Source organism: Equus przewalskii, chromosome 5, assembly GCF_037783145.1.
Source record: "Equus przewalskii isolate Varuska chromosome 5, EquPr2, whole genome shotgun sequence".
Taxonomy (NCBI): domain Eukaryota; kingdom Metazoa; phylum Chordata; class Mammalia; order Perissodactyla; family Equidae; genus Equus; species Equus przewalskii.
Window position 1 is genome coordinate 29,064,090 of NC_091835.1, and position 15,677 is coordinate 29,079,766.

Below are 15,677 nucleotides of genomic sequence, written 5' to 3' on the forward strand. Positions count from 1 at the left end.
TACAATCCCAGTTACCAGGGAGGAAGCCTGTCCTCACAGGGCCACCTGTGGGAGGAGGCCTGACAGGTGAGGGCAGGAGGAGAGTGTGCCAGTGGGCCGGGGTAGTGCAGCCTGGGGCTGGGGAGTGGGCGTGGTTCCTCAGTGTTCTCTCAGGAGCCCAGTTCTTTGCCTTCATCGGTTGCTTCTGCTTCTACTGCTTCATTCACTTCAGCAGAAGTTTTGGGCCAGCTTTCAGGTTAGCTGTTGGCTGGTGTTTTCCCTGGGGGAGAGCTGGGAGATTGGCTATAATCACTCCTATTAGCAGTTGGCAGCTCCCCAATCCGTTTTTCAACCTGGACTGGCTCAGCCCTAACATCTGCCAGACCTGCTGTGACGCTCACTTGTGAGTGCAGGCTGCGTCTGCGCCCCGCGCGGGTGGCCTTGGCACCAGCTGGCATAGCCGGGTCTCTCACACCGTGGAGCCTGTGAAGGCTGGCTCAGCTCCAAGAACCATCGCTCCTAACAGGAGCGGCTTTGCTCCCTGCACTTCCTGAAGTGCAGAGCTGGTGGGGAGCAGAACTCGGAAGGTGCCCTCAGGAAGGAATCCATCCCAGAAAACAGTCAGTAGCGGCCTGGGCTATGAGTAAGTGTTCTCAGGGAAGTTAAGAAGTGAGCTCAGCGGGATCGTGAGCATGACACCAGCTGCCTTTAACTTCCACGCACTGGGCTAAACTCTTTGAACCCATGACCTCTCTTAATACAACAGCCCATTAAAGAGGACTTGTTGGATAATCTGAGGCTCAAGAGGTGAAAGAGCCAGTCCAAGATCACACAAACGAAGTGGCAGAGCTGAGGCCACCGAGCCCAGAGCTCAAGCTTTCACCACCACACCTGCTCTGCCTTGCATGACGATTGACAGAGAACTTCTCAAAGGTGGTGTGCCAGGGGCAGGTGAAAATAGTGCAGGCTGTGAGTTCCAAATCCCACATCTACCACGGATTAGGCAGATTGACCTCCCAGAGATTGGAGAAGGCAGGTTTAGCTCAACCTGATTCTTATTCAAGAGGTAGGTGTAGGGGCAAGGCCTGGGCAACCACGCGCTGTGGTCCCTGCCCCCTGCCCGGTGCTGCGTGCTGTCGCCTAGAAAGGGGAACCCCAGGGAGAGCAGCTTTAACAGAGTGAAGTCATGGCAGGGAACTTGCAGCCTGAAGGATGCGAAGAAAGAGGAAGGGTCTGGCAGCTTCCCGCCTCACTGGGGTGCGCTGGGATGTCTGCATTATACACAGTCCTCGACTGCTCCCTCATCTTTCTCCCCAGCCCTCTAAAGGAGTAACTCCAGCTGCTGCCTTCCTGAGTTGCTACGTGATATCCGGGCCCAGTCACGGACTAAGTCCATGGGGCGAGTCAGAGTGAGTTCTGATGTAGATGCAGGGCGCCGTGCCTTCCGGCCCGCTGCCGGTTGTAACATTCACCATTACCCTCTCTGAGCCTTTTTTTTTTTTTAAAGATTGGCACTTGAGCTAACATCTCTTGCCAATCTTCTTTCTTTCTTCTTCTCCTTCTTCTCCCCAAAGGCCCCCAGTACATAGTTGTATATTCTAGTTGTAGATCCTTCCAGTTGTGCCATGTGGGACGCCGCCTCAGCATGGCCTAATGAGCGGTGCCATGTCTGTGCGGAGGATCCGAACTGGCAAAACCCTGGGCCGCCCAAGTGGAGCGTGGGAACCTAACCACTCGGCAACCGGGCCAGCCCCCTGAGCCTTTGTTTTTACCAAGGTGCCCCTACCTCTAAATGTAACTTTATTTTCTTCTCTGCTATATACATCTTTCTAGAATTTCCAGTTCTCGCTTAAAAAACGTCTTGGAGAATGCCAGAGCCCCACTTGGCTGGGGCCACATAAATGGTTCTTTCACCTGTCCTCTTCCCAAACAGTTACATTCAGAGATCAAACAAGATGGACTTCACTGGAAGTTGGGACCTCCCAGAGGGTGGGTCACTGAACCCGGCGAGGGCCATGAAAATGTGAGAATACATGTCTGGGGCTGCTGTTTCTGGTCCTTTTATCAGTATGGCCTGACTCCTCCAACTGGTTTTTAAATGTCTTGAGGAGAGGCAGGATGGCCCAGGAGAAAGGGCACTGGACAGAGTGTAGAGGCCAGAGCTGCCCAGCTGCCTGCGGAAGAAGCTGTGCTGACCAGGAGCAGAGGCCTGAACCTGTCCCTGAGCCTGGTGCTCGCAGGCAGGTCTACACTGAGACCAAGGCCATCCGGTCACTAACGCTCCGCGTTCAGCCAGCGGGACCTCGGAGCGGCTTCTCTAGGAATCCCGTGCTCTGTTTAGGTCCCGCCGGCCCCGGCGCCGCCGCCCCCAACCCCCACCCCGCTGCCCACCGGCTTCTGACCACTACCTCCTTCTCCCCTTTCATCCTCCAGGCCCACAGGACTCCCCACCCCAACTCTCCTGCCTCAGCATCCCCCATCCTTTTTCTTCTTGCTGATCCAGCGAGCCGGGCTTTCTCCTTCTCTGGTCTCTCCTCCTCTCCCCCTTGAATCCAGTCCTGGTTTCCCCGCCGCCAGCCTCTCTTTCCTCTCCGCCCGGGCTCGCTCCCCGCCCCCTCCGCGCCCGCCGTCATCGCGGTGGGTTCAGCCCCTCACCTAGCCCGCTCGCAGCCACCCGGGGCTTAGCTCGCCCAGTCCGGTGGCTCCAGTCCGGATCTCGCTGCTGCCGACCCGGGTAGGAGTTCCAGCTGCCGGGGAGGCGGCGGCGGCTGGCCCGGCTCCCCTCGGCCGCCTCGCCAGCCTGCAGTTGGCCGGGAGGGAGCAGCTGGGTAGCCCCCCGGAGCCCCTCGGAGGACAATGCACCCAGCGCTCGGCAACCCCCGCTCGGTCTCGACCTCGTCCGGCTCCTTCCCCCAGCCCCCCGCCGCCGCCCGGCTGCAGCCCCTCTTCCTCCGGGGGGCGTCCTCCCGCGGCCGGAGAGGTTCGGCCGACAGCAGCACCAGCACCAGCACCAGCCGGGGGGGAGGCGGCGGCAGACGCGGCGGGGGCGGCGGCGGCGGCTCCCCCAGCAGCAGCACCGGCGCGGAGCGAGAGGACGACGACGAGAGCATCAGCATCAGCAAGCCGCTGGTGCCGGCTGCCGCCTCCGGGCTCCAGGGGCCCCCGGCTCAGGGGGGCGCCCCAGCTGCCAACCCAGCGCCCGCCGCTTTCTCCTCCTCGGTCGCCACCTCCTCCTCCAGCTCCACGCCCACCTCCTCCTGCAGCATGACAGCCGCGGACTTTGGCGGGGGCGCTGCGGTCGGGGCCGTCGGGGGCTCCGGGGGCCGCTCGGCTGGGGGCGCGGGCGGCCCCGGGACCGGCAGCGGCACCTCCTGCTGTTCGTGTTGCTGCTGCTGTGGCCGCCCAGCCCGCCCGGGCCGCAGGGGTCGGCGCCGCGGCTGCGCCCCCAGCCCGGGGTGCCGCTGGGGCTACCAGGCGCTGTCCGTGGTGCTGCTGCTGGCGCAGGGCGGTCTGCTGGACCTGTACCTCATCGCCGTCACCGACCTGTACTGGTGCTCCTGGATCGCCACCGACCTGGTGGTGGTGGTGGGCTGGGCCATCTTCTTCGCCAAGAACAGCCGGGGCCGTCGGGGCGGCGCGGCGAGCGGCGCGCACAACCACCACCAGCACCACCACCACGCCGCGCCCACGCTGCACCTGCCCGCCCCATCGGCAGCCTCCGCCGGGGCTGCGGCCGGGGCCAAGGCACGCGGCGGCCGCGGGGGCGCGGGCGGCCCGGGGGGCGGCCCGGGGACTGCTGGGGCGGCGGGCGAGTTCGCCTTCGCTTACCTGGCCTGGCTCATCTACTCCATCGCCTTCACGCCCAAGGTGGTGCTCATCCTGGGCACGTCCATTCTGGACCTCATCGAGCTGCGCGCGCCCTTCGGCACCATGGGCTTCCGTCTCACCATGGCGCTATCCGTGCCCCTGCTCTACAGCCTGGTGCGGGCCATCAGCGAGGCGGGCGCCCCGCCTGGCTCGGCGGGACCTCTGCTCCTGCAGCCCCAGCAGCACCGCGCCGCCGGCTGCTTCCTGGGCACGTGTCTGGACCTGCTCGACAGCTTCACCCTGGTGGAGCTGATGCTGGAGGGCCGCGTGCCACTACCCGCGCACCTGCGCTACCTGCTCATCGCTGTGTACTTTCTCACCCTCGCCTCGCCGGTGCTCTGGCTCTACGAGCTCAACGCCGCCGCGGCAGCTTCGTCCTGGGGCCAGGCCTCGGGTCCAGGTAGCTGCAGCCGCCTTCTGCGCCTGCTGGGCGGCTGCCTAGTAGACGTGCCCTTGCTGGCGCTGCGCTGCCTCCTGGTGGTGAGCTACCAGCAGCCCCTCTCCATCTTCATGCTCAAGAACCTCTTCTTCCTTGGCTGCCGCGGCCTGGAGGCCCTGGAGGGCTGTTGGGACCGGGGGAGTCGGGCCTCCCCCAGTCGGGCCAGAGGGGGCTACGGCGGTCCGCCCTCTGCCCCGCCGCCACCGCTGCCACCTCAGGGAGGCTCCCAGCTCGGCCACTGCATCTCGGAGAACGAGGGGGGTGCCCATGGCTATGTCAACACCCTGGCTGTGGCCTCCCAGAATTGAGGGAGATAAGGGAAGGGGGCTTGATTTGGGGTTGAGAGACCCCAGCTCCCTTGTCCTCTGACCTTTCTCTCACCCAGATTTGATCAGGCTGTGTTTGGGAGAGGTAACTGTTAATAGGGCTAAGGGCCAGTGTGTCCTTCTGCACCTCTTGAGTCAAGACTGCTTGGAGGGAGACCAAGTAGCTAATGGTGAGGGAGGAAAGTCCACGTCCCCTCGTATCCCTTCTCCATGCCCTACTCTGACTCGCCTCCAAAGGGCTGGGTACCTCTTCTTCTTGTGTTTCCCGCCTCCATGCAAATTCCTATCCAGTGTAGGTGACAATGGAAGGAAGGGGGTGCCCAGGCAGGCGGTCAGGGGCCTTGGGCCCTCCCCCTTGCTTGGAAGTACCAGCTTTTAGGCTCTGGTAAGTGGTCGTTGTCCCAACACTTTGAAATTGACCCAGAATGCTCGGTTACCCTGATGTGTCTATTGGATTCCTTCCAGGTGGTGGATGCAAAGTCTACGTGTGTGTGTTGTTGTTGTTTTCTGTGTCCACCCTGTGGCCCGTTGCAATCAGTAGGAGATCTGGGGGTGCCCTGCCCACCGCACAGACCACCACCCTCCTTGTTCCTACCTGAATTTGTGGCCATGAATTCCCAGAAGGAGCTGGGCTTCTGGGAGCTGCCCAGTTGTTCTCCTGCAAGGGAGAAGCTCACCTAGAATCTTCCTCAATCCCACTCCTCTCTTCCCAGCTTATGGGAAGGAGAGGATTCGTACTCTAGGGACCAAACTGCACCCTTTTTTGGGTGAGTGAGCATTTCTACCTCCGTGCTTTCAACTTTTGTTGCATCATGCACTGATGCTGCTTGCAAAAATAAAGACAAAATACTCAGAAATTGCATTCAACATGGCTGCTAGATGCAGCTGGGGCTTGGTGCCAGTGTTATTACAGGGTCTGTGGAGTATTAGCCATTGGCTTGCCCTCCCTTTGTCCCTTCCTCTGCACCTGGATCTCTCATCCTTCCTGAAGTTTGTTGCTGGCTGGGTCAGATCTTGGCTCAGAACAACAGCTTTGGTGGGGTTCCTGGATGGATGTGAAGGTGGGCCTCCTGTGGGCCCAAGGGAGTAGGAAACCCAACTGCCCATCTGTCCTTCCTCTAGGAAGCTTGGTGTAGATCAGAAGGGGTAGTGGTGACCTTTCTCCTCTGCCCTGGTTAAGAGAATCTCTAGGGAAAGGCAGGCTGCATGGATTAGGGTGGCTAACTCCCCTCCCCCAGCCTTCCTCCCTGGTATTCCTGTTGCTGAGCTTGATGACAAGGGACATCCAGGCATTGCCCACTTACAGTCTTGATGTGGGACATCACTTTTGGAATATTTAAGGCAGGATAATTATGTTTAGGGGAGGGAAGAGTGCAGGAAGACAGCTGGCAGCAGGAAATCCTGCCTTTTCTTCACCCTGCCATAGGCTGCCGGGGTGGGGAGGGAATTGTAAGAAGTTTTGTTTCCCTTCTCTCTTCCCATGCTCGGGCAGTTGTGTGTGGTGTAATAAGCTTGGACAAAGGCCCAGATGTCATGGGCACTGTTGCTCACTAGCTTTGAGTGACACATTACGCTTGCTTTCTGGGCCGCGGGTCTCGCTTGGGGCCCCTCTCTCCCAGGTTCTCTGGGGGCTTGTTGACAGAAGTTGTCCATGTAGACAGAGACATAAGAGGGGCTGATGGCTTGACCAGAGTTCTCTGGAGCCTCCCACTACTCTCAGAGTGGGGAACAATGGGGGGAAAATGTTCACACTCAAAGCACAATTTGTGCTCTCAGCCCCTCATCCTCCTAGGTCCAGTAATTAGCTGGTTGGATTTCACAGCTAACTGGGTTTTTTCTGCCTTCTCTCCTTCTCTCTCCTGACTCCTCTTCTCTCCCTTTGAACTCCATGTGCTCAAAGTTCCGGGGCCCAGGCCTTGGGTGGGTCCCACTAGCTCCTCCCTCTGTTCCCACACCCTCTCTCCAGCTTTGCTGTTTCTCTGCTACCTAATCTCAGTGACTGTGAAGGACTTTATGTCTGAGCCATGGCCAGCACGTGGCTGGCCCCCGTCCACGTCCTCGCTACTGTTAGGATGGCGGTCTCCCTGCTGAGTGACTGTGAAAGCTCTGAGTACTGTTGGGTTTCTGCTGGGAGGCTGTGATAGGTTCTAGTGAGCTGCCACTTCCCTAGGTAAGTTGAGAGACTGATGGCCACCAGGCTAATTCTGGCGGAGGCCAGGCCTGTTCAGGCCCTGTCTTCTGGCCCTCAAATCACCCCTGGACATCCTCTTTCAAACATTTGGTGCCAGTAATTTGTGCTCAGGGAGTCAGTCCCTTCCTTCTGGTGTGTTTTTCTTGAGTCCTTTTACTTACTTCCCTTGGCCTGTTCACAAGAAACGTCCCCTAAAGCTTCACTTTCCTTGCTTTTTAGGGGCACCTGTAGTGCAGGGGTCAATCTGGAGATGTCCCTGTGGGTCTAATACCTGCACATACGCTGTTTCCTGAGGCTCATGCCTGCAGCACCATTCACAGAAAAGAACCCTGGGCTCAGCATCCAGACTGCCTGCCCCTGACATGTGTGCAAGCAAGACGTGTCCTCGATCTGAGCCTCTGGCTCCTTACCTGTTCTGGAAAGGGGTTGGACTAGGCCTTAGCTAAAGACCGTTAGGATCAAACGCCCTGGTTCTGATTCCATGTGCTTCTGCGGGAGAGAGTGGGCTGACAGTTAGAACCTGGAGGAGGGGAAGTGGCACCTCACTGGCATTTATCACGTTTCCCCCCGCCCCTTCTCTTTTTAAAAATAAAACCAGACTCTGTTCTGAAAATAAAAGACTTGAGACTTGTGACAAGCTTCCTGTGTGGTTTGTTTTAAGATCTTTCCTGTCCTGGTTTCCGTACTAAATTCTTAAATGTCGCTGTGCCATTCGTCATCATTTTATAGGTGTGTGTTAACAGTATGGGTACACCTTGGCTGTCTCCCTTCTAGGCAGCCAGCATCCTCCTCAGGATGCAGTGTGGCAGTGGCCTCGGCCCGCGGGTGTCCACGCAGGCTCTCTGCAGGCAGAGCTGACGCAGATGGGTGCCTAGCCTGAGCATGCTTTCCTCAGCCACCCAAGGCTTTTACTCCCATTTCTTTCAAGAATAACTTACCAAAGAGGGAGAGACTGAGAAACTGCTTTTTGAATCCTACTCTGCCCTCCTCTGTTACTCTCGCTCCAGTCAGAAGCCTGAATTCTTACATATGAATGAGAGAACAAGGCCATGGTTTTCGGTTTTTTGGTTCTTTTTTTTTAAAACACAAAGAGGACTGTGAAGTCTAAAACAGAATATTGAGTCGGCACACAAACAAAATTATTGTATATATATATTTTTAGCACAAACAGCCCACACTATTCAAGCCACTCTGAGTTGTTGCCCAACAATGGTTCTGGCCATTGCAAGGGTCACACAGTGCTTTGACCCCGTAGGGCGAGAAGGACAAAATCAGAGCCTGGGGAGAGCATGCTCTGCTTCCTCCTAGCTGTGGCTTTGGGCACTCACCCAAGCTCCTGGAACATATTCATTACTTATAAGACAGGAGCCATGCTACCTACCTCACAAGGTGAGGTGAGAATTAAATGAGTGACATATGCAAAAAGGGTCCTTTTCCTCAAGATGTTTATAATCACAACGGGACAAAATTTACACATAAAATAATTACAGAACAGCGTCAGACCATGTCTTCAATTCTTCGTAAATCTAGCTGCAAAATAAGATGATTAATTTCACTAAACATGCTATAAATATTTATGCATTTCTCACAGTGACGCCAGTGAGCTCTCAGTGATCTGGGTCAGGCGGCGCGCGTGCGAAGGCACTTTGGGAACCGCGGGTGAAGGACAGCAGGAGACATCCCTTTGTGAAAGGGCAAGGCGGGCCACCCTCGGGCCCCACCACAGGGTTGAGTGTGACCGTGCAGTTCTGGCCCAAGGGAAGGACACAGAAATATGTCCTGTGCTTGGCTGTATCAGGCCCTTGGTGCATGTTTGCTCATTTCATCCTCACAGCCACCTCCAAGGTAGGTTTATCTCCATTGCCTGAGGTCCTGAAAGATGGAGTGGCTTGCTGAATGCCACCCTGCAGTCAGGAAGGGAATCCAGATTTCAACCCAGGTCTGGCTGCCTCCAAAATCCACACTGCCCCAGGCAGCCTTCAGACTTTAGCTGTTAAGTGGGTTCAACTTGCCCTTCGTCAATGCTGCACGGCTCTGGCTAAAAAGCAGGGGCTGAATTTCATGTTCTGGGTGAGTCTGATGGACGAAGCACGGAGCGAAAGTCAGGGTGCAGGTAAAAAGTAGGGGCCAGCCAGTCATGCCTCCCCCTCTGCTTTCTGCTCCCTCTCCTCAGGCCACTTGCATCTTCTTCCTCTCTAATCAGAAAGGAAGGATCCAGCACACTAATTCATACTAAGGTGTTACGAACCTAAGGGGCTCCTCCTCCCAGGAAGGCAATATAGGCACCAGCGTGGGGGAAGGCATGTTGGACAAGACTTCTTGGCATCCTTCAAATCACGAGAGACGGGACTGCATGTTCCTCTTACAGGCAATGCTGGCTCAACAGGGTGCCCCACCTGCCTTAACCAACCTAAATGGACAGGACGAGAGTGCGGACCCAGTGCCAAGATATGGGAGAGGCAGTAGGGCATGGAGAGCCGAGGAGAGACTGAAAGAAAGGTGATGCACCTGGAAGCCATTTAGGAGTGATGTGGGAGGCCGTGGGTGGGAAGCAGACATCTGGTGAGAGCCCATCCTGGCAAAAAGCAATGTGGCGCCCCAACTTCACAGCCTACACGCATGGGTTGGGGGGGCAGTTGCTTTGTTTTATGTTCTTCCACAACGTATAATCTATAGCATCTCTATTGTTTCCATTTTCCCACAATGAGCATATTCGCTCAGCCCACACACTTGTTGAGCTCCAATATATGCCAAGCGCTGGGTCACACATTACTTTTATAATCTGAGAAAGCAAACACTTGAGGAAGAAAGTGACAGCAATAGGAACAGAGGCTAGATGAACAGTGCCCCAGGCACGTAAGCTGCTCTGATCCAGAACCAGGGCGGAAAGCTTCTCCTCCTTAAGAGGCAAAGAGACCTAAGGAAGCCTCTGGACTCCTGGCAAAGGCAGCAGTGTGGCAGTGCGGTGACACCTGGACTGAATGACGGCTGCCCCACAGTGAGTGCTTTTGGAAGCAGGACACTCCCCGAGGGCTCCCACGTCTGTCTCACCCACTCCTCGCAAGGCCCCTCTGAGGTAGGAACTCCTGCTGCACACATTTTAGAGATGGGCAACCTGAGAGCTAAGGAAGACAACTTAAGTTGCTTGACTGAGAAGCAGCAGAGGCAGGGTTCCAGCTCTGTGGTAACGGTTTCCAGCCTCTTTTCAAGGAACCTCCCTCTCCAGCACACTTGGCCTGAGACCCAGGCCGGGGCTGGAGTGGCAGCTCTGTGTCTCACTCCAAGTGCAAGTGTGCCTGCGTCCTTTCTTGCCCAATCTGGAGCAGAACAGGGCCTGGCACTCCCCTCTCTATTTGGGATGGGAGAACCCCGAGCGCAGAGGCTAAAGGCCACAGGGTTGAAAGCACCCCCTGCACTGCAAGTGCCACTTGTCTTTGAGCCTGTTAAATGTCAGAGGTAAGCAGGAAATAAGTAACATCCTCCACAGCCTGGCATTCAGAGACCCCAGCTCAGACTGCTGAGTGGGTGTTCAAGGGAGTGAATAAAACCCATTCAAAACCTAAACGCCTCTGAGGACCTTCCTCAGTAGGAAAGAGAAACTGGTTTAGAAGCAAAGTTGTCAGTAGCACTGTATCAAGCAATGTCCAGATCTCCTCATTGCTCCTTTGTCTCCTCACTAGGACCAAGACAGCAGGCAGGAGAAAGCCACGGAAGCCATGCAGGGGGCAAAGGCGCACATGTGGGAGCACACAGGACTGTGCTGGACACTAGTCATGGGCAGCTGCTCCACTGCAGGTTCTGGTCACATGCTGACTGCGGGTCCTTCTGCCCACCTCGAGCCACCTCTGCTGCACCCTACTTAGGAGAAGGGCCCAAGAGGTGGGAAGGTCACAGCTCAGAGGACATCTGTTCTCAGAGGGGCTCTTCTGGGGGAAGCTGGATTCTACTGGCCATGGTTCAGAGTAACACACAAAGAGAGGCATGGCTTTATTTACACACTCTTGAAGCTCTTGGCATTTGGCTGACCAGACGGAATTTCTAGTACTTATGCGGAGCTAAGACCAGCGTGACATTGGGAGTTCCAGGGAAGGAGTAGGGGGGGAATGTGGGAGGAACAAGGGAATGACATTAAAAAAAGGGTCAAAAAGTCCTGGAGAACTTTATGGTTCCATTTATATATGACGTGTCCACAACAGACAAATCCATAGAAGGAAAGCAGACTGGTGGTCGCCTAGGGACAGGGAGGTGAGGAGGTTGGGAGTAATGATTAAGGGGTGCTGGGTTTCTTTTTTGGGTAAGAAAAATGTTCTCCAGATGAGTGATGTCAGCAACATGGCAGCATGAGCTCAACCGGGACTCTTCCCCTCCAAATTACAACCAAAAAGAGCAACTGCTTTCCAACCAAAAAAAAATCCTAATAAATCATTGGCAACCCACAGCAGCCAGGCGACAGAGGGCGGAGAGGCTGGAGCTGCCCTTGGAGGAGCTGGAACGGTGTAAGAGAGAACTTTTCTCCCTCCCCTAGAGGCTGGGATCCTGTGGGGTGGGGGGAGGAATGGGGGAGTGGCAGCACATCCTGGGACCATCCAGGACTCCCACAGCAGTGGAAACCCTCTAACGGGGGAAAGCTTTTGTGTGGGGGGACTGCATCAAGCCAGGGCCCCGGGAAACCAGAGAGCGAGTGAAGATCGCAATCCAGGTCTGTGCCCGAGAGAAAGTGCCCCTCCTCCTCTAACCTCTGCTGCGCTCCGCCATCTTGGCTGAAGGCGCAGGGCTCAGAATGCGGCTCTCAACCCCCATCTAGTGGCGACAGGCTGTAACTGCAACCAATAATAGCATCATGCGCAAAAACCACTCCTCTACGACCCAGCAATTTATAAAAGCCCCAGACCAGAAGGAAAACAATAAAAACACAGAAGAATGTCCTGAGGACTTGGAAATAAGTAAACTAAGTGAAGATGAGGTCAAAATTGCTATCATCAAAATACTCAATGAGGTAAAGGGAAATATGGAGAAACAACTCAATGAGTTCTGGAGTTACTTCACAAAAGAGATTGAAACTATAAAGAATCAATCAGAAATACTAGAGATGAAAAATACAATGGATCAGATAAAACAGAATATGGATTCCCTGAATGCCCGTGTAGACACCACAGAGGAGCAAATGAGCATAATCGAAGATAGACAGGCCGAATGGCTCCAGACAGAGGAAGAAAGAAAACTAAGGATTAAAATAACTGAAGAAAATCTCCGAGAAATAGCTGACTCAATGAGAAAATGAAACTTAAGAATAATTGGAAGTCCTGAGGGTGTGGAAAAAGAAAATGGAGCAGAAAGTGTGCTCAACGAAATAATAGAAGAGAACTTCCCAAATCTAGGGATTGAGAGAGAAATGTGTGTGGAGGAAGCTTTCAGATCTCCTAGATTTGTCAATGTAAAAAGACCTACTGCAAGACACATAGTAGTAAAAATGGCAAAAATGAATGACAAAGAAAGAATACTCAGGGCAGCAAGGCAGAAGAAAATAACCTACAAAGGAACCCCTATCAGACTTTCAGTGGATTTCTCTACAGAAACCTTACAAGCTAGGAGAGATTGGAATGCCATATTCAAAATTTTAAAGGATAAAAATCTTCAGCCAAGAATACTCTATCCAGCAAAAATATCCTTCAGATATGAGGGAGAAATTAAATCTTTTCCAGACAAACAAAAGCTAAGGGACTTCGTAGCCACAAGACCTCCACTACAGGAAATCCTCAAGAAGGCTCTCATACCTGAAATAAGAAAAAAGGGAGAAAGGGGTCACAAAACACAGAGCAGGGAGACAGATAGAATCAGAATAGGATAGAAAATATTCAACTATAGCATTAGGATAAAGGGAAGTAAATCACCAAAGCAAAAACAATCCTATCACTCTAACCACAAACTCACAACGCAAGTTGGAATAGGAGATGAAAATAATAATTTAGGAGGGGAGGAGGAAAGGGACTGAATCAGTTTAGGTTAAGTAAGTAAGAGACCACCAGAAAATGGACTATGTTATACACGAGATTCTGAAGACAAACTTCAGGGCAGCCACTAAACTAAAAAACAGAACAGAGACACAAAACATAAAGAAGGAAAAATCTAAGAAACCTAGCATAAGAAATTGCAGAAGTCAACGTGTAGACTAAAACACACAGGACGAGAAAGAAAGGAAACACAGGAAAACTGAAAAATGAGCAACAGAACGACAGCATTAAGCCCTCATGCATCAATACTCACCCTCAATGTAAATGGATTGAACTCTCTGAAAAAAAGACAGAGTGGCAAAATGGATTAAAGAACAAGATCCAACAATTTGTTGCCTCCAGGAAACACACCTCAGCCCCAAGGACAAACACAGACTCAGGGTGAAGTGGTGGAAGACAATACTCCAAGCTAATAGCAAACAAAAGAAAGGAGGTGTCGCAATACTTATATCAGACAAAACAGACTTCAAGGTAAGGCAGGTAAAGAGAGACATAGAGGGCCAATATGTAATGATCAAAGGGACACTTCATTAAGAAGAAATAACGCTTATAAATATCTATGCACCCAACAGAGGAGCACCAAAGTTCATAAGGCAACTATTAACAAATCTAAAAGAAGATATCAAAAATAACACAATAACAGTAGGGGACCTCAACACCCCACTCACATCAATGGACAGATCATCCAGACAGAAAATCAACAAAGAAAGAGTGGAGCTAAATGAAAAGCTAAAACAGTTGGACTTAATAGATATATATAGAACACTCCATCCAAAAACAGCAGAATACACATTCTTCTCAAGCGCGCATGGAACATTCTCAAGGATAGACCATATGTTGGGAAACAAGGCAAGCCTCTACAAATTTAAGAAAATTGAAATAATAACAAGCATCTTCTCCAATCATAATGCTATAAAACTAGAAATTAATTACAAGAAAAAAGCTGAGAAAGGCACAAGAATGTGGACACTAAACAATATGCTATTGAATAAGCAATAGATCATTGAAGAAATTAAAGAAGAAATCAAAAAATACCTGGAGACAAATGAAAATGATAACATGCCATACCAACTCATATGGGATACAGCAAAAGCTGTATTAAGAGGAAAATTCATCACAATACAGGCACATCTTAACAAACAAGAAAAATCCCAAACAAGCAATCTTAAACTACACCTAACTGAATTAGAGAAAGAAGAACAAACAAAGCCCAAAGTCAGCAGAAGGAGAGAAATAATAAAAATCAGAGCAGAAATAAATGCTATTGAAACAAAAAAGGCAGCAGAAAGGATCAATGAAACAAAGAGCTGGTTCTTTGAGAAGATAAATAAAATTGACAAACTCCTAGCCAGACTTACAAAGAGAAAGGGAGAAAGCTCAAATAAACAAAGTCAGAAATGGAAGAGGAGAAATAACAGACTCCGCAGAAATACAACAGATTATAAGAGAATACTATGAAAAACTATATGCCAGCAAAATGGATAACCTAGAGGAAATGGATAAATTCTTGGACTCCTACAATCTCCCAAAGCTTAGTCAAGAAGAAGCAGACAATTTGAACAGACCAATCACAAGGAAAGAGATTGAAACAGCAATCAAAAGCATCCCAAAGAATAAAACCCCAGGACCAGATGGCTTTCCTGGGGAATTCTACCAAACTTTCAGAGAGGATTTAATACCTATCCTTTTCAAGCTATTCCAAAAAATTAGGGAGGATGGAACACTTCCTAACACATTCTACAAGGCCAACATCATGCTGATACTAAAGCCTGACAAGGACAGCACAAAAAAGGAAGAACTACAGGCCAATATCACTGATGAAAATAGATGCAAAAATTCTCAACAAAATTTTGGCAACCCGAATCCAGCAATTCATCAAAAGGATCCTACATCATGATCAGGTGGGATTCATACCAGGGACACAGGGATGGTTCAACATCCGCAAATCAATCAACGTGATACACCACATCAACAAACAGGAGTAAAAACCACATGATCATCTCAGTAGATGCAGAGAAAGCATCTGACAAGATCCAACAGCCGTTTATGATAAAAATCTCTTAACGCAATGGGGATAGAAGGGAAACTACCTCAACATAATAAAGGCCATATACCACAAACCCACAGCCAACATCATACTCAATGGGCAAAAACTGAGCGCCATCCCCCTGAAAACAGGAATGAGACACGGATGCCCTCTATCACCACTCTTATTTAACACAGCACTGGAGGTTTTGGCCAGAGCAATTAGGCAAGAAAAAGGAGTAAAAGGAATCCAAATAGAGAGGGAAGAAGTGAAACTGTCACTGTTTGCAGATGACATGATCTTATATATAGAAAACCCCAAAGAATCCATTGGAAAGCTTTTAGAAGTAATCAACAACTACAGCAAAGTTGCAGGGTATAAAATCAATTTACATAAATCAGTAGCATTTCTATACTCTAATAACAAACTAACAGAAAAAGAACTCAAGAACACAATACCATTCACAATCACAACAAAAAGAATAAAATACCTCGGGGTGAATTTAACTAAGGAAGTGAAAGACTGATACAATGAAAATGACAAGGCTTTTCTGAAAGAAATGGATGACGACATAAAGAGATGGAAAGACATTCCATGTACATGGATTGGAAGAATAAACATAGTTAAAAGGTCCATTCTACCTAAAGCAATCTACAGATTCAACGCCATCCCAATCAGAATCCCAATGACATTCTTTACAGAAATAGAACAAAGAATCCTAAAATTCGGGGCTGGCCCCGTGGCCGAGTGGTTAAGTTCGCGCGCTCCGCTGCAGGCGGCCCAGTGTTTCGTCAGTTCGAATCCTGGGCGCCGACATGGCACTGCTCATCAGACCACG

At 51.7% G+C, this 15,677-nt stretch overlaps 1 protein-coding gene across 1 annotated transcript; it reads left to right on the forward strand.

Moving 5' to 3' along the window:
- The first annotated feature begins 2,588 nt into the window (after positions 1-2,588).
- On the forward strand, positions 2,589-7,439 carry TMEM121B (transmembrane protein 121B). Its single transcript, XM_070618926.1, has one exon. The coding sequence runs from the start codon at positions 2,836-2,838 to the stop codon at positions 4,591-4,593; it is 1,758 nt and encodes a 585-aa protein (XP_070475027.1). The 5' UTR covers positions 2,589-2,835; the 3' UTR covers positions 4,594-7,439.
- Positions 7,440-15,677: the final 8,238 nt, after the last annotated feature.

Coding starts and splice junctions, on each gene's coding strand:
- TMEM121B (XM_070618926.1), top strand. CDS start 2,836: ATGCACCCAGCGCTCGGCAACCCCCGCTCGGTCTCGACCTCGTCCGGC.